The following is a 19,648-nucleotide window of genomic DNA, read 5'->3' as shown; positions in this document are numbered from 1 at the left end:
GAGCTGTGAGGTTCTCCTGTGAGCGCAGGGTACTGGGATGTTGTGGTTTTGCTCTCGTTGCTAAAATAATACAACGTGAAGATTTCAGACTGAGAGGTGCAATTTCATCTAAAGATAAGAAGTTGTGTGCACAAAGATCTGTTTAGAGGTTGGAAGTTGTCTCATGCAGTCCCACCTAGAGCATAAGGTATCCCTGTAGGAACTACTTAGGAAGAGTCCTTTGAGTGTTGACAACTGCATTATATCCATATTTTCAGTAAACAAGATTGCATCTGCCAGTCTTGATACCATGGGCTGTATTTCTCAGTGCCTAATGGCAGAGTGGTGTACCAACAGCATATCTGAGATGCACATATGCATATTTACAGTGATTACAAAACTACGTGTCATCCGTGACCTATTTCTGTGGCACAGCATAACATGCCTTATCAAAGAATAAACTTCTTTCTAACTCCATAAACAAAAAGACAATTGGAAGAAAGTGCCAACCCACTGAGAAGATTGATGTGTTCTGCTCAGCCTGATGCTGTGGATTATTGTTGTATTAAGATGTTTTATAACCCTCTCTTTGTTGGTTAAATTCCTGCAGTATGTAACAGCTGATCTTTGAATGTATTCTGCAGTAAAACAGCCCCCTCAGCAAGATTTTGCCTTCTAAATGGAAGATTAAACAAATTTTAAGAGCACACAGTTCCTTTAAGCATTCTTTCTGTATGTTTTGCTTTGTCTTTGCTATGTGTCTTTTCAGAATCTCGTAGTACAGGGAAGGATGGGACCCCCACAGCAAGCAGAAAAACCGTGGATTCTTATGTGGAGGTCATTTTATTATCATGCACTTTCAATATTAATGCAAATCAGCGTAGCAGATGCTGTCTGCAGTTGACATTGCCCTATAATATTTTGAGTTTCTTCAAGCTGAGGAAGCGTGGCTGAATTATTTCAGTGTTTCCCATCAGGATTTGTAGATTTAACCTGTTGTTCCTGTGGATTGAAAAGCCCAACTTCAGTATCTCCACCGCAAATGCTAGGCTTACAGATTTAAAAACTGCAGCATTTCCTTTATTGTATCCAAGGAACTGTTATTGTCTGTTATAGGGGTGTTTTGGGTAGAAGTTACCATTTGATGCCTTTCAGAACGTTTTAATAAAAGGTGTGATTTGGCCTTGAAGTCACAGGCTGCTTGAACACCCTTAGAATAAAAAAATGTGTGAATAAAATCATGACCTCTCTCAGGTCTTTGAAGGATCTTCATTTCAGAAAGTGGGTGCACTTTTCTTACAGCTCTGAATTAAAGCTGATGGAGGTCCAGTAACTATTAGAAGCGCAAGGGACAGACTTTCCGAGTTCACTTGGAACATACCTATAACCTAAACTTCCAGTACCTCATTTCCCAATTACTTTTGCAAATTCTTAGTTTGTGAGTGAATTTAAATTGATGATTTTTTATTTTTTTTTTAATTGCTCCTCCCTCCTGCAAAACAATTGCATGGGGAGTGAAACTCTGGCAGTAGCTCTGGTGCCAGCAGCTTAAACTCATTAAGGCAAGCAGCTTGCATGAGTTTCCTTGACACTTTAAGACACCCTTCCCTGAGGAGGTTTCAGACTGGTAGTTTTCACTCAAGAGAAACATTTTGCTATGCTAAGCAGCTCCCAGCACTTATGTGCCCTCGCTTGTGTACATCTAAAGTTTTGAAACCTGATTCTTCTCATGGAGAAGTGATTTTAGAAATGCAATGTGGAAATAGAGGGCTGGCCTGCTGGCTGGTAGATCACTGCTGGGATCCATATCTAGACATTTGAGACAAAACCTGTTAAGCCAACCCCATCCTTTCTCAGGTACTAAATATTAGCAAGCAGAAAGCTTTTCAGCTGGAATTTTAGATATATATTTGTGGTGCCACTGCGCAATCAGATGGCCTGGTAGGGTAGTGGAGAAGTAAATCTTGTGAAGCTTTCCTAATTTTATTTATTTTTACAAGCAGAAAGCTTTACAGTTTGGAATTTACAGACAAGCATCCACTGATCGATGTGGGATTGGTGGGAATTCGGTACACAGAAAGTTGCAAATATTTGAGTTGGAGCACAGCTGAATCTTGCAGGTGCACCATGTGGACCAGAACTGCTTTTCCTGTGGCTGACCAGTCTGATGGAGGTCTGACAATCTGTTCTCAGCTTTACAGTTCTTTGGAAGTCATGACAACTTTGTTAGTCCTAATGGGATGGAAGTGGATTTATAGAATACTTCTTAACTCTGCTGTGTGTATACAAGTTACACGTGCTGATAAGTGTGTACTTCGGTGTAGAAGGCAGCTATTTCTAACTGAAGGCCTGGTTGCTGGTATCTGATGATCAGAGCGCTGGAGCACCTCTTCAGTGAGGAAAGGTTGAGGGAACTGGGCTTGTTCAGCTTGGAGAAGAGAAAGCTCCAGGGAGACCTCATGGTGGCCTTCCAGTGCTTTGAAGGGAGCGTATAAACAGGAGGGGAAAGGCTGTTTGTGAGGGTGGATGGTGACAGGACAAGGGGGAATGGTTTTAAAGTGAGACAGGGGAGGCTGAGGTTGGATATTAGGAGGAAGTTTTTGACCCAGAGGGTGGTGAGGCACTGGAACAGGTTGCCCAAGGAGGCTGTGGATGCCCCATCCCTGCAGGCATTCAAGGCCAGGCTGGATGTGGCTCTGGGCAGCCTGGGCTGCTGGTTGGTGACCTGCACACAGCAGGGGGTTGGAACCAGATGAGCTCTGTGCTCCTTTTCAACCCAGGCCATTCTGTGATGGCAGGGATGAGGCTTCTCCTAATGTGTAGTAGGTATTGGCAGTAATGTTTTTGGACCCTGGCTGAACAGTGTTTATGATTTCTGAGTGATGGAGATCTTGTTAGCTGTACATGTTTTAAAGAAGCAGCTCTCCTACTCACACTTGTGTAGGTTTTCTGGTTCTGTCCTTTCTACTGTACTGTTTCATACAGTGATGGAGCTCTTTTCTTCATTCTAATAATTTTTCATTATTTTTTTCCCTACAAGTTATGATACAGAGATGTGATTTCAGAAGGCTTCAGCAAGGACAGAAATGTGTCCTCATGCATCTTTATCACCCAGGTCATGTAGTAGTAAAAATATTTGCTGGGGAGCTCTAGTTAGCTTTATTGTAACGTCTGTATCTTGAATCATTCATTTCACACTTCCTAACTGCAGGGTAAAATCTATTGGTGTGACATGGCACTCTGCTTGCAGTTTGAAAGTCTGAGAAAACTTAAGCACTGAATGTAATGGTAGCTTTGCTCCTGGCAGTTTTAACGCACACCTTGTTGCACTTTGCTTCTAGTTGTATCATTCTAAACTCGCTCTGTATCTTCTGTGCCCATGTTTGGTGTCTGCTCTCCTTGCTTTTTCTTTACTGTGGTGTTTTCTACTGCCCCTTCTGACTGTTCTCACCCTGAAACTTGTTAGCTCCTGTAAAGGCAGCGTCTCTGCTGGTGAACCTATCATCACTAGGCCTTGGAATTCATTTTTAAGTGAGAATTTGAGCTACGCGAGGGCTGAAGTCATTGGAAAGGAGAAATCCTGTTTGCCACAGGCTCTTGAAAAAGCATTATTTTCTCAGTTTAAATTATTAAGCATCATCCTCAGATTGTTGTGGTGCCTCTGGTTTTCTTACTTTGCTTTTTATGGGCATTGAAAGCCAGATCACACCTATAGAACAAACGGGTGGTTTCAGGAAGCAAAATTTTGCAGTGGATGGTAGCATTCATGTCTGTGCAGAGTGAGCTGGTTCACTGGTCCAGCCAAAAGCAAATCCCAAGGAATGATGATGTTTTGGACTCATTTCCCAAGACATCTCTGTGTGCAGCCATAAAAATGCCACTGCTGGCACAGAACTGCAAAAAGAGTGCGCTGCCTCCTCTGGCCGTCACACAGACTTAGATCAGATTAAAAGAACCAAGCAACTTTGACCTTAACTTGATTATTGTTTTCACTTCACCCAGAAGGAAATTTATCACAGAGTGCAGATAAGGTGTAGGTGGCTGAAGGAGGAACTAGAGGAAGAACAGGGAATCAACGCTGCTGTATCAGTGGAGGAGTACTTATGTTTGAGAGCTGCACCTGCCAAATGTGAAGCTTGAAATGGAGTGCTCCATGGTGCACTGTGTGTTTCCATCACACCTTCAGGTGAAAGTAGACTTGCTGAAGGCTTTCTATCTCCATGTCTAGCTCTGGTAATTTTAGCACTTAATGTCATTTCTGCTTGCAAAGGTAGAGCTTATGCAAGTAGGAATTTCTGTCCCTCAGTTAGCATTTGTTGAACACTGATAAAACTGTGTGTTGCTAAATGTACTTGAAGTAACATAAATATTTTAAAAGCAAGACTGTATGTTTTTCCAAACATTTACATTGTGCATCTAAAACAGTGCACCATGTTTCGGAAGATTCAGTAGCCCAAAACAAGCCAGTAATTGGTAATATAAGATACAGTATCAAACAGTTATTCAGTGTTTAGAGGAACACTGTGACATTGTGCAAGGAGAAGCACATACAGTGGTATAGTTCTAACACTGACATATTTTTTTTGTCTACCCTAGCTTGTCTAAATGTCACAGCAATCATTCCAGGACGGCAGTTCTGGTCGTTGTGCTTGCATGAACACACTTCTCTGCATGAAGCATGAGATCAAATAGAGTAAGTTCGAGTAGCATTTGGCAATTCAGTAGTTAAAATGCTGCTGGAAGTTATAAAAAGGGAACACAGAGGATTTAAATCTTTCTTTTATGTTTTGCTGGTGTGAGAAGAACAACCTTTAGTTTAAACAAATTCACACTTTCACGAAGCCAAAGGTTTTGCTGTTGAAACCTTGATTCCCCATCACGTAGCACTCAGCCAAAAATATTTAGCAGATTTTTGGTGGACTGCAAGTGACGCTTTTCTTCTTTTTCTTTTTTTCTTTTTTTCTTTTTTAATAAGTGTAAATTAAACAGGGATTCTGTAAAGCGTGCGTTGTAACATCAGGCTTTCAGCTGAGGTTGAATCATTTTAAACATTCCCCTGAAAGAGAAATGATGCAGGAGGACGTGATGTGCTGCGATGTGCAGCACGGACTGATGGACAGAAAACGTGTTGGCAAACAGCCGTGTTAGTGAACCTGTCTGTGAGCTTTCACGTGCTTCGTACAGAGCAGTTCCGTTTCAGGCGGATGGCCTTCTCCATTCTGCACACTGCAAATGTCTCCTGTAGGGCTCGCTGAGCTATGAGTTACAGCTGTTCTGGGTTTAATTCTGAGTGCAGGTATCCCTTAAGGTTTATTATTTCTCACCAAGTTATTGCTGTTAGTTTAAACTGAGGAAGAACACCTTTCCCCTGGAATAGATGTCCAGATGGAAGATATACTTGTCAACTTTGCTTCGTGGACAGACTGTTTACTGTTATATTTTTTGAAGTTCACTCCACTGATCTCCATTGAAAGGCACAGCCGCACATCTCCTGCCACTTCTGTCACTCCTCACCCTCTGGGAGGAAAAATGTTCACTTAGGGAAACAAAAGTACAGATCTTGAGGATTAGATTTCGTATGCCAGCCCGTGTAGCCTATATTGTTAGGGCAATTATTTGCAGTCTTGTCGGTGTTGTTTAATAAGTAATATCATCACTGGGCATCTATGAAAATAAATGAACAGTTTAAAACGTTCGTGGAGTTTTTATTAGGTTTCAAGATATGCAAACAGATAATGAGGAAGGGAGAGTTTGTGAAGCAGAAAGGAATCTTGCTACTGAACAAGAAGAAAACCAGGCCAAAAACCGAGTGGTTTGGAACAAAGGACAGACTAATGGCTGAAACAATTGCCTTTCAGTATCATGGCAGTTCTGGGGATTTGGGCACATACTTTGAGGAATATACACATTCAAAAGGACAGATAATCTTTCCATAATTACAGTTATTACAGAAAAGTGATTAGCATGAAAGCTAGGCGTGTATATGTGAATGGCTATGGTTAAGTAACTACCTGGTTCTGTTTTTATCTCTCTGTTTTCTGCATTGAAAGAAATAAAACTGCTCAGAATAGATTTGAATACAAGGAAGTTCCTAACCAAAAGTGTTTAATTTTGATATATTAAAGACAGCAGGAAGTGTTAAGACTTTTAATTTTAACATAGGTTGTGCTTTACAGAACATCTTCCAGGATAACAACGTTGAGATCCATGGTTATTTATTTCAAAGTAGTTCCTTCCCAGCAGAAAGCCTTCAGCTTGTGGCAAAATCTGGGGGATTATAATGCTGCTGAGTCCTGAAATGGCAAATTCTTCAGCTATTTTCTGTGCAGATAATGCTTGAAAATATTCTAGATTGTGAAAATCGCTGGTTTTGAAAGCCTTTGTCCTCCAGAGCAGATTTCTAGACACAGCCAAAGTATTTCATCTTCAGAAACAGAAAAATTCTGGAGGTTTTTTTATCTTCTCTATTGTGTTTTAACTGTGGGATATTGCAGAATTATAGGAGGCATTTCCCTCAGATTGGAGAGACGCTCTGCCTCTTTTTGTCCATTAGCTTGTTAAATATTGAGAGGCAAAAAGACAGCTCCATACAGTGAAAATATGTTGCCTGCTGAGTTAGCGAGATACCTATCACAGATTATGTTAGAAACAGTTGGGGAAAAGAAAACAAAAAGTGGGAGATGAGACTGTTTGAATGTTGTATTTCATCTCTGCCTTTCATATACCATCCTGCCAAGCATACTTGTGCCCAACCTCTGCTTGGAGAGCTGGGCACTATTTACTCACTCTTCAGTCTTTTGTTTCCTTGCCAAGACTCCCTGCAATATTTCCAGTTACTGCCAGCACTGTTGTGTTTCATTGGATTCTTTTTTTTTTTTTAATGGTGTCTGAACAGCTTTAATTTCACCAAAATGCAAACCGCAGTGCTGCACGTGTTTTGTATCTCAGCTTACATATGAGTTGATGGGAAAATCTGCTTCAAGTGAAGAGAGTTATGATTTTTGTTTTCACAGCACAGCCTCAGCAGTTCCTTTTTGAACACTGCTTCCAAACATCCTCTCTCCACGTTAACCCACAGATCCCAAAGTGCAAATTTCACATTCTGATTCAGCAGAAAGGATTGCTCATCTCTGCTTGCCTTTGTAGCTTTTCCTCCAAGTCGAACCTGCTGGCAGGTGCCACCTTTTAGGTGGGCATTACTGATGGTGCAACACACAGTTGCATTTCTTCTTTTATTCTGAATTCAGGTGGGCAGAGGCAGTGTGGAAACAGCAGCGCTGTGCTGTCTTGAGAGAGGATTTACAAGTAAAGAACGTTTCCTTTTTTTTTTTTTTGCATTTGAAGCAGCTGAAATGCACAAGAAAGGAGCGATTGTACGGCGATGTAAATAATTCCCTCTTGTCCTATAGTCCTGATTACCCTCTGCTGACACGATGTAACTTGTACCAGATGTGTTTTACCATTAACTGGGAATTGCTGTGCCTGTGCGCTGCTCTGTTTCATGCACCTGTTCTTCAAACTGTGTGGCTGCATTGCAGCTTTTTTTTTCGTGTGCTCTGAGATATTGCTGATGTATTGAAATGTGCAAGGAGCATTTTACTCAAAGCCTTGACTTCAGCATTGCATCTGTAGTCATTTCTTGTTAATGTGCTAGTCAGAATTCAGAGAGAAACTCATTTTGCTGATGCGTCCTCTTGCATCTCTGTCTTGCCATCTGGTGAAATTTGTGACATTAAATTGATTAATGGGTAACACTGATTACTACACATATTTACAGAAGCTGAGCAAAAAATCACCTTTGCTTTACTTCCACATTTACACTTATCTTTCAAACTGAACACAATTAATGCTGCCTTAGAACAATCCTCATACTTCTTCTACACCCAAATGAAGTCGTTAATAGGTGTGGAAGTGTTCTTACTTAAAATTCTGCTATTTTGAGAGGGTCGAGCTATCCTGCTGTATTCTGAATTCAGCTTTTAGCTGTCCTGGGCATTCCTACCTGTTGAATTAACACACAGCCATCAGAAGCAGAGAAGCAGATTCTCCAGTTTCAATTAGAAATTTGGGTGGTGGTCAGCCTGTGGCGCGTCCCCAGCATGGCATAATGTTGGGGCTGTGTTCATTTAACCCCCCCAACCTGCTAATGACTCCAAGAGCAGTTTCTTCAACAAATACTTGACTAGTTTGAAATTGGCACGTTATCTTGTATAATATAAGTGATTTATTTTATACACATGGTTGTTTCAGTGCTTGCAGACTGTGTGCAGCATTGGCTGCGGTGGAGCTGCTGGATTGTAGCTTCCAACCAAAAGACATCCAGGATCTTTAACGCCTTCAAACTGTTAATGCAGACACAGAATGGCGATGGTTTGTAAATTGAAGGATGGATTTTTATCTTTTGAAGTGATTTTTTGGCCCTTACAGCAATCTGGAAAGAGTGGGGAAACCTCCAGATGTTAACTAAGTAATAAATCGATGCAGTGCTATCTTCACATGTATATGCATCCCTCCATGTGCCTGCATTACTTCTCCTAGACTTGCCAACCTACAGCAAAACAAATTAGACCGATGTCTGCCAGTTCTCAGATGTAATACTGATAAGTTGGTGGCAGCAGTGAAACTGGTACTTAAAAGGAGGGTGGATTGTCGCTGGTTGTGGGGAGCCTTTCCATTCCCCTTCAGGGAGCCAGCAGAAACAGTGCAGGCAGAAAGAATGAGCAGCTCAGTGTACATCTGTGGAGCTGGCAGCCTATTTCTGACCTCAGGCAAACAGCTGTAGGCCACGCAGGGGTCAGGAGCTTCCAGGGAACCTTGATATGCAAGGCTGACTGTGCTACCACTTCACGTACTTAGAAAGGGTGGGTAAGCAGTATTTCTCTTTACATCAGTGTCTGCTTTTGGTGGATGCTTGCCAGCACACAAATCACGCAACCTGAATGCGCGTCGGACTAAAATCTGAGATATCCAGACTTCAAGCTGGCCGCTTTCAGGGGCCTCCCTCTGCCCTAAAGGACGTGTAATTTAAATTCATTAACCCTTCTGAATATTGGACTTGGTCTGTATTGATTTCAAGGCATCAGCTGAGTCAAAGTTGAGGCAGGCAGTGTTCTGTGTTAGAAACTGTTCTATTTTTAGTCCAGAAAGCACAAAGAAATGTGTTTTTCTTCAAGAAGCAGCAAAAGCGTTATGTGAAGTGTTGTTCCCACATACACAACGCTTCCTCCACCTGTGTGTGTGTGCTTTCTTTCTGGGTGTGAGCTTTGATGTTGGTAGGCTTGCAATCATTTCTCATGCAATCTTCGATTACCAAACACTGCATGCGCCTCCTAAGTTCGTTCTGTGCTCATTAATGGTCATTCCTTGGGGTTTTTTTGTATTGAATCTCCAAAAACCAACTTTGAAGCTTTAGATTGAGGACGGTGAGGCACTGGAACAGGTTGCCCAAGGAGGCTGTGGATGCCCCATCCCTGCAGGCATTCAAGGCCAGGCTGGATGTGGCTCTGGGCAGCCTGGGCTGCTGGTTGGTGACCTGCACACAGCAGGGGGTTGGAACCAGATGAGCGCTGTGCTCCTTTTCAACCCATGCCATTCTATGATTCTGTGATCCCATCTATGTTTTAATGAGAACGTTCATTGCTCTCATTTGTAGTATGGCTGAAATTCATTCTTTCATTTCAAAGCTGTTGAGCAGCTTTAAAAAAAGAAATGGATTCCCCCTATAAGATTTCTTATGTTTGAGATTAGAGGAAAAACAAACAAGTTCTGTTGCAAGATTTTTTCACGGTGTTTGAACTGCTGCCTCTCAGAACTGTCAGCCGCCCAATAGTGCATTGTTTGTGTTTGATGTATGAGGAGGGCTTTGCTTTACCAGCTGTTTGGCTGCTAAATAGTTTTGTTCGAAAGTTGTGGGTCCCTCGAGGGTGGCAAGCAGTGCACTGAAAGCGAAAGTAGGTTACGGTGCCTGCAGGCTGAAGTGGTTTTCAGACCCAGAAGCTTTGATAACTCGTAATCTGCCCTTCTTTAAAAACTGTTTTTTGAAGTGGGAACGTGTTCGTACAAAGTGGTGTGTTGTATTGGATGTGCCGTAAATGGGCACAGATGAAATGATGGCAGAAGAATGTTTTAGCATTAATGGGGGGATTTTAGCTTTAACTTCCTTCTCACGATGAGATTTTGCTTTTTCTGGCTGGGTAGCAGTAGAATTCTGGTAGCCTTCCTGAACTCCTCCTGCAGTTTGTGAGAAATGCTTAATGTGCCCAGGAAGTAATCAGGTGTGGTTTTCTATGCAACATAGTGATTTTTTTTTTTGGGAGCAGCTGAATAATTTATGAAATGTTGTCAGAGAAAAACTGAACGGTGGATTGCATCGTGCCCACTGCTTTTAAGCTCCTTCCTGGGTATAGGATTGTTAATTCTGGCTTGCAATCACAGCCAGCTTATTTGGTTATTTACTAGCATTTCCATCCGAACGTTACTTGTGATCACAAGCCAATGTTAACAGCCCCATCTCCACGTATTTCCTGGCCCAGCTGGGCTTGGCTCTCCTCCTCCTCCTTCACCTCTGCAGCTGGGAAGCTGCAACTGGGAGCCTGCTGGGCTGGGGAGAGCAGGAGCAGCAGGAGCAGGCCGTGCTGCTGGGGTGCTTGTGAGTCTGCCTGCAGGGTTCTTGTTGAGTGCATTTGGAAATTGCAAGAGCTGTTCAAGAGTCTTTTTAACTAACTGCAGGCTTGTAATCAAGCAACTGCTTGTTGGTAAGTCACTTTCCCCAGTGTGTTATTTCAGAAAGATTAGGGCAAGGTTCAATCGTTTTTATTATTCAAACAACTGAGACCATTGGTAGGTTTATTTCCTGTTCAGTTAAATTCATTTGGAAGGGGGAAATTTCTATTGGAACAGTAAGCTTGAAACTGCAACATATAAAACATTGTATGAAAACATGTTTGGAAGGAAGTTACTGCATTTGTTGTGTGGAAAGTAACTCAGAATGAAGTGGAAGGAAATTTGTGATAAAAATCCCTGTCTGTGTTACTGCTTCATGTTGGTTGTTTTTCATTACTGCACCAAGAATAATAATAAAAATCAGAGTATGAGTCCACAAGTGTAAATGTTTTATTCCTGTCTGCTACCTGAGGTTTCTAACATGAAACTCAGTGAGATTTTCAGGCCCTGGTAACGGGACTTCTGTTTTCTTCATACTTAGGGAAGGTCCCTAAAAGCAAACATGAGTGATGATCTCCTCGTGGGATCTCTCCCAGTCTCTCCTTCATTAACCTCTGCATCCTGTAGTTTCAAGTGCTGTTTGCATGAGCAGCTCTGATGTATTTCTGACTTGATCCACACAACCAACAATCTTGGCTTGCTATTGTTAATGCTGTGCTACTAAAACGTAATTGTCCTAGTAAAAAATAAATGAGAGGGCTTGATTACTTGTATTCATTAGGGATCACGTGATAATTTTTGCAAGAGGAAGTAATGGTGTCCTGGTCAAATTCCAACTTGGATAACATAACTGAAATTTAGATGGGCAAATGTAATATCACTTGGCTACTGCATTGAGGAACAAATAGCTGGGGGAAGGGAGAGTGAGACAAAAGAATAAGGTATCTTAAATCAAGAGGCTCTGAGGGATTTCTGAGGTGGAAACAAGGAGGGGACACGCTGTTCTTAACCTGAGTCAGTGCTGCCAGTTGAAAATGTTTCCATTGAAATTCTTCATGCGTATCTACACTAATGGAATGTTGTTTGGTATAAAAACTTCATGTGCCCACTTTCTGGGTAAGAATGGGCTCTCCAGTGGAGGTTCTGATGGAGAAGAGCTGTTTCTATGTAGGCGTACACCTCTTTTGATGGAGAGGCATGTAGAGTAGTGCATTGCCTGGGGACCATCAGTCCTCCAGAGTGTCCAGCAGAAACACAGATCAGCACACTGACTCAGCTTTGAGGCAGTGATAGTTGGTCTTTGGCGGGTGGAGAGCATTCATCTGGAAATTAATGCTGTGCTTTGATTTCAGATCCTCACAAGTCTACTTCTAGCTCACATAAAGGTGCATGAATTTGTGCCTGACTCCCACATTTGCTTGAGATAATGCTGTAGGGCAGTCCCCCCCCCTGCAGGAGATGCAGCTCATAGATGGTATACACTGGGCTTTACCACAGTTGTACAAACTCGAAAGAATTTGGTGAATATTTTAGTGATTTTTTTTTTTTTTAATTGACCTTATGTTCTCTGTTGTCTTTTATAGATAAAATGTTCAACAGTTCGTTGGCAACTTTCTTCAGAAGAATAATTTCTACTGCTCTGCTCTTGCCATAATATCAGAGTTCTGTGACCTACACATCCGTGCTAAACATCAGCTGAGAATCCTGGTTTGTTCCTTCTGTGTAGATGGAACAGGCATCGGTCATGAGAACCCACCCTGATTTAAAGCTGCTTGCTTGGTTTTCTGGGATTAAAGGTGCTTAATGAATCAGGCCCCCCCAGATGAGTCAAACAGCCAATTCTTGCCAACAGTTGGTTGAAAACTGTGCTGTGCATGTAGCAGGTATGGCGCAAGAGGACAGTCGCCGTGGTCAAGTGCCACCCACATTTTATCATGGTGCCAGCCAGGAACTCGATCTGTCCACCAAAGTATACAAGAGAGAGTCAGGAAGTCCTTACCCAGTGTTGGTGGACAGCAAAATGAGCAAACCACATCTCCATGAAAGAGAGGAGCAGCCGTATTTCAGGGAGAACAGATCAGTAGGAGAAGTCCGGGCTGTGAAAGAAGATAGAGAAAACTCTGACGACTCTGAGGAGGAGGAAGAGGAGGAAGATGAAGTGACTTACAAAAGGGAGCAGATTATAGTAGAGGTAAACCTTAACAACCAAACATTAAATGTATCAAAAGGGGAGAAGGGTGTCCCCTCCCAGTCCAAAGAGACTGCTGTTCTTAAGACCAGCAGTGAGGAAGAGGAGGGTGACAGTGGGGAAGAGGCCACTGAAGACAGTAATGATTATGAGGAAAATGAGAGGCAGAAGAAAAAAGAGAAAAGAGTGGAAAAAGTTAGTGTTGCACAAAGGAGAACAAGGAGAGCTGCATCTGCTGCAGCAGCCACAACTTCCCCATCACCCAGAACTACAAGGGGTCGTAGAAAGAGTGTGGAGCCCCCCAAGCGTAAGAAGAAAGCTGCAAAGGAGCCCAAGGCACCTGTGCAGAAATCAAAGTGTGAAGAGAAGGAGACTTTAACCTGTGAGAAGTGCCCCAGGGTGTTTAACACACGCTGGTACCTGGAGAAGCACATGAACGTCACTCACAGGCGCATGCAGATCTGCGACAAATGTGGGAAGAAATTTGTTCTAGAAAGTGAGCTGTCCCTTCACCAGCAAACAGACTGTGAAAAAAATATCCAGGTAGGTTTGCTCACCTGCTTGCCAGATTTCCATACCTTCTGTCGTGCCCTGGATACAGCTAGCGGACACTTCAGAGGGGGAAATCTTTTGTGCAGACCAGGTTCTGACCAAGGCCTTGTCTCTGCTTATCAACACCTGGTGTCTTCCAAAAGAAGTAAATGGTAGGGAACAAAGTGTGCAAGCGTCGTCTGATTTAGCAGAGTTACTCTAGTATTTAACTGTATGTTGGGGAAAATGCAAAGCCACTTGAACAAATGTCAGACTCTAGAGTAACTGGCCTGGAAACAAGTGCATTTAACAGAGCAGAGCCAACTTCTTCAGGTGCTGAGCACCTGCAGCTATCACTAGCTTTCAAGTTCAGAAGCTGAGGTTTCAGGGGAGAATGAAATTATATAAGTGGTATCATAAGCAGAAAACTTTACAGAACTGGAGAGGCAAGCAGGTGAGAAAGAAACTAGCCAAGTCAGGATTTGGAGTTGTGTTAAAATGTAACTTCTTTAAATCCTACTGAGATAATCATATATAAGTAACGCAGCATTGCATGTAGCTCGTGTGTTCACAGGGAAACGCATGAATTCAGTGAGTAAGCCTGCTCATGAGCCTGCCCTGTTCTCAGTGCAAGTAAATCTTACTGATAATACAGAGATGTCTGGTCTTACTCACCAGAAGATTTCCAGTGTATAATTTTATACAACAATGGAAGCCTGTGTTGTAATAGAACCATTTTAAAGTTAAAGCTGTGGAAAGAGTTTTAGTTTCTTATTCATCTGTGGTTTGTACTTTGCTCATAGGCATCTCTGTTCTCATGTAACTGGGGGCAATGTTGTTTTATCTGGCGATTTGAACGTGCTTTTTTGCCTTGTTAAACTTGGCGTGGTGTTGCCTAGTTGAAATTCTTCCACTGCCAGGGTGAAGCAGCTCGGGTTCAGTTTCTTTGCAGCTGAAACGTCTGGAGTTTGTAGGGCAACAAGGTTTTGTTTGTCTGTCCAGTGAGTTTTACCAAAAACGTTTTTAGTTTGTTTATTTGCTGAAGTGCTGAACTGAATTGTTATTCAGTCCCCACTGTGTGGGAGACGGTTGAAATATTTGTTGCAATTTCTCTTTGCTGCACGACTCAAATGCAGATCTGTATAACGCTATGCTGTTTTTCCTTATGTTTCAGCTCATAGGAGGAAGACTGAAGGAAGGAATGTATAATACGATGAGTCTTGAGCGTAGCTAGTAAAATGCATAGATAACTCATAGATATTTCTTTGAATTTTTGAAATAAACTGTTGCACAGTTTTGTGGCAGAGGGCACTTAAGGTGCAGGAATACTCTTATCATCCAGATGGCTCATTCACAGCATAAAATCTTTTGATTTTTAAACAAGAATTCACAAGTAGTTTGTGTAGTGTAGAACAGAGAAGCATCCCATAATCCATGCAACCATGGGCCTTTGAGGGGTTGCATTCCTTTGTCCAAAGGAATAGAAAAAGAAGTTGTAGAAATTGTTTTATATCCAGTGCCAGAAGAATCAGCTCCAGGAAGCTTCCCAGTTATTCCTAGTGGTGGAGGCACTGCTACACATCTTCACATTTTTGCTATAAGTATATATTCAGCAGTTATTTTTGTTAGGCTTAACATTTGGAATGCATTTCACAGCTGCCTGCAAATTTGTTTTTATTACACTTGGCAAAAGGAGTGAAGGGATGTGAAAGTGTTACATTAATGTAGGGTTTAATGTGTCAAGGGAGACACAATTATCTAAACACAAATGGCTCCATTATGTAAGAGGTGATAAATATGACTGACCATTCTCTGCATTTTTCATCTAAGTGATGGAATATATCTTTTTTTTTTTTTTTTTCCAGATAATTTCTGGTTTTATCCTTTCAAAATGAGCACCTTCCCAAAATTGTCATTGTCATCTTAGAGTCTGTGTAGTAGATGTCAATGTTAGTGGTCTGAATTGCTTGCAGTGGTCATCAGTGAAATTGTAGATTGACAGCTTCAAGGACTCATTTAACCTTAAAGGATTTTTCATCATTTCTTAGCATTGCTTTGCTCTCTAGGGTCCCGTTCCACTCTGTGTTCTCCCCCCAGCTCCCCTGCACTGCAGTTTGTTCCTGACATGCCTCCAAGTAGATACTTTCTGAGGTAAAGGACCTCCTTGCAGTCAGCATGGTGAGTGTTGTACCAGATTCTCCAGGCCTGCAGAGATTCAAGTACTGTGGAAGCAGCATTACTTGCTTTATGCAGAGAAGAAACAACTCAAGCTGACAGAAGGCATGATATTTGTTAGTTCTTCAGTGCAGAGCATACAGCTGTTCCAGCTTTGGGGGAGAAGGGTAACTGATGTACTGGAAACCCCGAACACCCCAACAGCCATCAGAACCAACAACCTACAGTTCCTTCCCTCTTCACTTGAAAGATGAAATTGGCTTGGTATCCTCATATGTATGGCTGCTGTCAAGTTTCAAAACTCAGATTATTATGGAATTTGCAGAATTGTGCAAGGATTTTTATGAAGTCTTTAGCAAGAACCGTTGGGAAGAAAGCACATATAAGAGCCTGTTCATCCTGCTCATGACTGACTTAATGGATGTCTCACAGTAGTTGTGGGAAGAGATTTAAAATACTGTCTGCATGTAGTCATTTTAGACCTTCAGCACTACTGATGTGTCTAAGTGAAGAGTTAGAATGTAACACATGGCAATGACAACATGCTGTACCAACTGTGTGCCAGGTTCTTTGCATGATCAATAATTGCAAGATGGAAGCTGTCTTCTGTACAGAGCTAAAAGACTGAGAGCGCTTTGACTAGTTCAAGGGTTAGGAGACCTGCAATCTCAGGAGTCACAGTGCTCCCAAAGCCAGGTTAGGTGGAGAGAAAGGCTTAACAGCTAGATGGTGGTAGGCTCCTTCACCTTTGTTGGCTTCTTCCCATGCTGGGCTTTAGATTACCAGCAGCATCAGAGCCTGTGAAGTTGTAGTCTCTGTTAGGGCTTGCAGCTTTGTTCCCTGGAGGCTGCATCCAGCTATGTATGTGTTTTGGAAATAAGCACAGAAGCTGTCATCCTCTTTGGCTAGCACCAAAATGCAGTGTGTTAACACCCTCTCTAATCCTGCTTAATTAAAATTGCAGCCTTTTCTTAGTGCATTTGTTTCAGCTGTGAAACAGTGAAAGTATTCTGAGGTGCAGTCTGAGAGAGTACACAGCATTTTGCCCTCTTTGGGGTTTCCTTTTGCAACATGAGAGGAAGACACACGGTTTAACTCTGCGAGGTTGAATCTTTCTAATGTAAACTTCCTTGTATTTATCCTGTTCATTCAGTGTGTTTCCTGTAATAAGTCTTTCAAGAAACTCTGGTCCCTCCATGAGCATATCAAGATTGTCCATGGATACGCAGAAAAGAAATTCTCTTGTGAGATATGTGAAAAGAAGTTCTACACCATGGCCCATGTGCGGAAACATATGGTTGGTGAGTTATTGATCAGTGTTTCTGTTGGTTCTACCCCAAAACGTCTTTGTTTTTTGTCACTCCGAATTGTTTGGGGGAGACAAAAAATAAGGCAGATTCAGTTGTCCAAGCATTATCCATAGCTAAAAGGTCAAGTGTGTAACATTAACAACAATCAAAAAATATATATGTGTGTACGTAGCATCCGTATATGGACTTGTAAGCTGTGTAACACTGATCATCTTCCTGCTCAGTGCTGGAGAAGAAATTTGATTCAGGAACTGTTTGCATTTTAGTGACTGTCTGTAACATGCTGTTGTGTTGCAGCACACACAAAGGACATGCCTTTCACATGTGAAACCTGTGGGAAATCATTCAAACGCAGTATGTCTCTCAAGGTACATTCCCTACAGCATTCTGGAGAGAAGCCTTTCAGATGTGAGGTGAGCCTGTAAATATGAGTATTTTTAGATGTGGTAGCTTGAGACATAAGATTAATAATGCTGTCAGTAGGTGAAAGTAGAACTGACTGACTGTATACGAGGTGCAGTTTCACAAGAATCTGGGGAAAGTTATTCTCCATTTGGAGAGCAGGCAGAGCACATCTAACAGTAATTCAAACTGAGAGGCTTTTGGTTTGCTTTTAAGGTTGGCTGTCATGTTTTTCTCAACAAGAACACTACAGAAATACTTCAGCAGGATTTGAACACCAGTTGGAAGTAGGGAGGATCTCAGTAATGCATTCATGTGTATTTGTGATTTGTAGTTCCTTCCCTGACCCCACGAAGGAGGTCTGTATGGGATAGACTTAGCCAGTCATGTGTCTAGTGCAGATAATGTCTCGATCATGTGATGGGGATGCTTGTGGATATCACATGATGGAGGCAGGCCCTGGTGCAGAGCACTTCCTGCTTCCAGGTCAGTCCAGTGCCTCGCCTTGTCCACAAAGTGGAGAAAAACTCCAGCAGCCTGTGAAATAGTAAAGGCAGTACTGCAGCCACACAGAGCTTGTAGGAAAACAAATTACTTCATGCCAATAAATAATGGCTGGGAAACCGATCTGTCTTGCTGAAATGCAAGCCTTAGTGTGCTGCTTTTGGTTTTGCTGTGTGAGCAGAGTCCTCTAGCGGAGGCATGCTGTAGTCCAACAGCTACAGCTGGCAAAGCTGCAGAATCTCCACCTGGCACATTAAGTGAACAGAAGCACTTTTCTGTTGCCATAACTGTGCCATAACTATGTCTCTCCCAGAGTTTTACCAACAGCTATGTCAAATAAAGGCTGCAAGCATGCTGTACTCCTTGCTAAGACTACTGTGGCAGCAGACCTTTTAGTACAGGCCAGTTTCTTCTGTCATTAAGTAACTTAAGTACTCCATTTGTAGGACATGAGAGTATGTATTTGTGCTAATCGATGAATTCTTTCCTCCTTCACTTAATATGTTTGAGTGCTATCCTATGATTGCCTTGCTTCCTGATGTGTGATGCCTGAATATCACGGTTGCTGTCCTTCTGTTGCAGAACTGTGATGAGAGGTTTCAGTACAAGTATCAGCTGCGTTCCCACATGAGCATCCACATCGGGCACAAGCAGTTCATGTGCCAGTGGTGTGGCAAAGACTTCAATATGAAACAGTACTTTGATGAGCACATGAAGACACACACTGGTAAGAACTTAGCAGAGAAAAGTACAGGTACCTACAGCACAGAAACATTCCTATTCTTTTGCCTGTATTGCCTCCCTTGGAACTTGGGATCAAAGCTGTTACCCAACAGAAAATCAGAAAGGAGAAAGTAACAGGATAACTTCCTGTTAAATGAAAAGAAGTGTTTATAGACCTGTGATTCACTGCCTGGGGAACTGAGAGGTTAGGCCTTATGACCATCATAATCCTAAGGTGAGAGAGGATATCATAAAGACTGGGGGCTTCTGTGAAACAGATGAATCTGTTTGCTGAAGGTAGCAGCCAGAATAGCTTTTGTAGTCTACAATTTGTATAAGCATGCTGAAGTAAGTGTTAGCAAACGTTCAGTGTCTAACCAACTGCCATATCCGTGTTTATCAGGAGAGAAGCCCTTTATCTGTGAAATCTGTGGGAAAAGCTTCACCAGCCGCCCAAACATGAAGAGACATCGCCGAACTCACACAGGGGAGAAGCCCTACCCATGTGATGTGTGTGGCCAGCGATTTCGCTTCTCCAACATGCTCAAGGCACACAAGGAGAAGTGCTTCCGTGTTACCAGCCCTGTTAACGTGTCATCTGCTGTCCAGATCCCACTGTCCACAACTTCTGCCTCCACAGTTCCTGCTGTAGTGAACGCACCCACCGCCCCAACCCCACCAATCAACCTGAACCCAGTGAGCACGCTTCCTCCACGCCCCATTCCCCATCCGTATTCACATCTTCACCTACATCCTCATCCTCACCATCCACATCATCTTCCAGTTCCCCCCGTTCCCCATTTACCCCCTCCTCCTGCTCTTTTTAAGAGTGAGCCTTTAAATCACAGGGGTCAGAGTGAGGACAGCTTTTTGCGACACCTGGCAGAAAAAAACAGTTCAGCACAGCACCACTAACATCTTTGCTTCCTGCCAGCTATTTTCCCACTTTATGCACATGGAAACATGCCCTCATGGAAGTGCAGAGGGTTAGTTGATGAGGACTTTCGTCTCTCTCGTAGCCCCAGCAGATGGTCCCGATTTTTCCTTTGAATCATTTAGCAAACAAGGAAATCCTGTTTTGGATCAGCAGTGCTCATTTGAACCTGGGAACCAACAGGACTTAACCCCGATTTGCTTGTGTTTTCCTGGTGACTTTTATAAATTTCGGATACTG

The 19,648-nt window shown here is 42.5% G+C and overlaps 1 protein-coding gene across 1 annotated transcript; it reads left to right on the top strand.

The window, feature by feature from the left end:
• Positions 1 to 12,431: 12,431 nt before the first annotated feature.
• On the top strand, positions 12,432 to 19,389 carry ZNF652 (zinc finger protein 652; the record flags this gene model as incomplete). The annotated part of the gene is made up of 5 exons (XM_079547294.1): positions 12,432 to 13,372; positions 16,689 to 16,836; positions 17,143 to 17,258; positions 18,334 to 18,478; positions 18,878 to 19,389. The coding sequence occupies exons 1-5, from the start codon at positions 12,464 to 12,466 to the stop codon at positions 19,387 to 19,389; spliced, it is 1,830 nt and encodes a 609-aa protein (XP_079403420.1). The 5' UTR covers positions 12,432 to 12,463.
• Between the last annotated feature and the right edge of the window lie 259 nt (positions 19,390 to 19,648).

The sequence above is a fragment of the Tetrao urogallus genome (genome assembly GCF_951394365.1).
Source record: "Tetrao urogallus genome assembly, chromosome: 26".
NCBI lineage: Eukaryota > Metazoa > Chordata > Aves > Galliformes > Phasianidae > Tetrao > Tetrao urogallus.
Note: the sequence above shows the minus strand (reverse complement) of the source record. Positions and strands in the feature narration are given on the sequence as shown.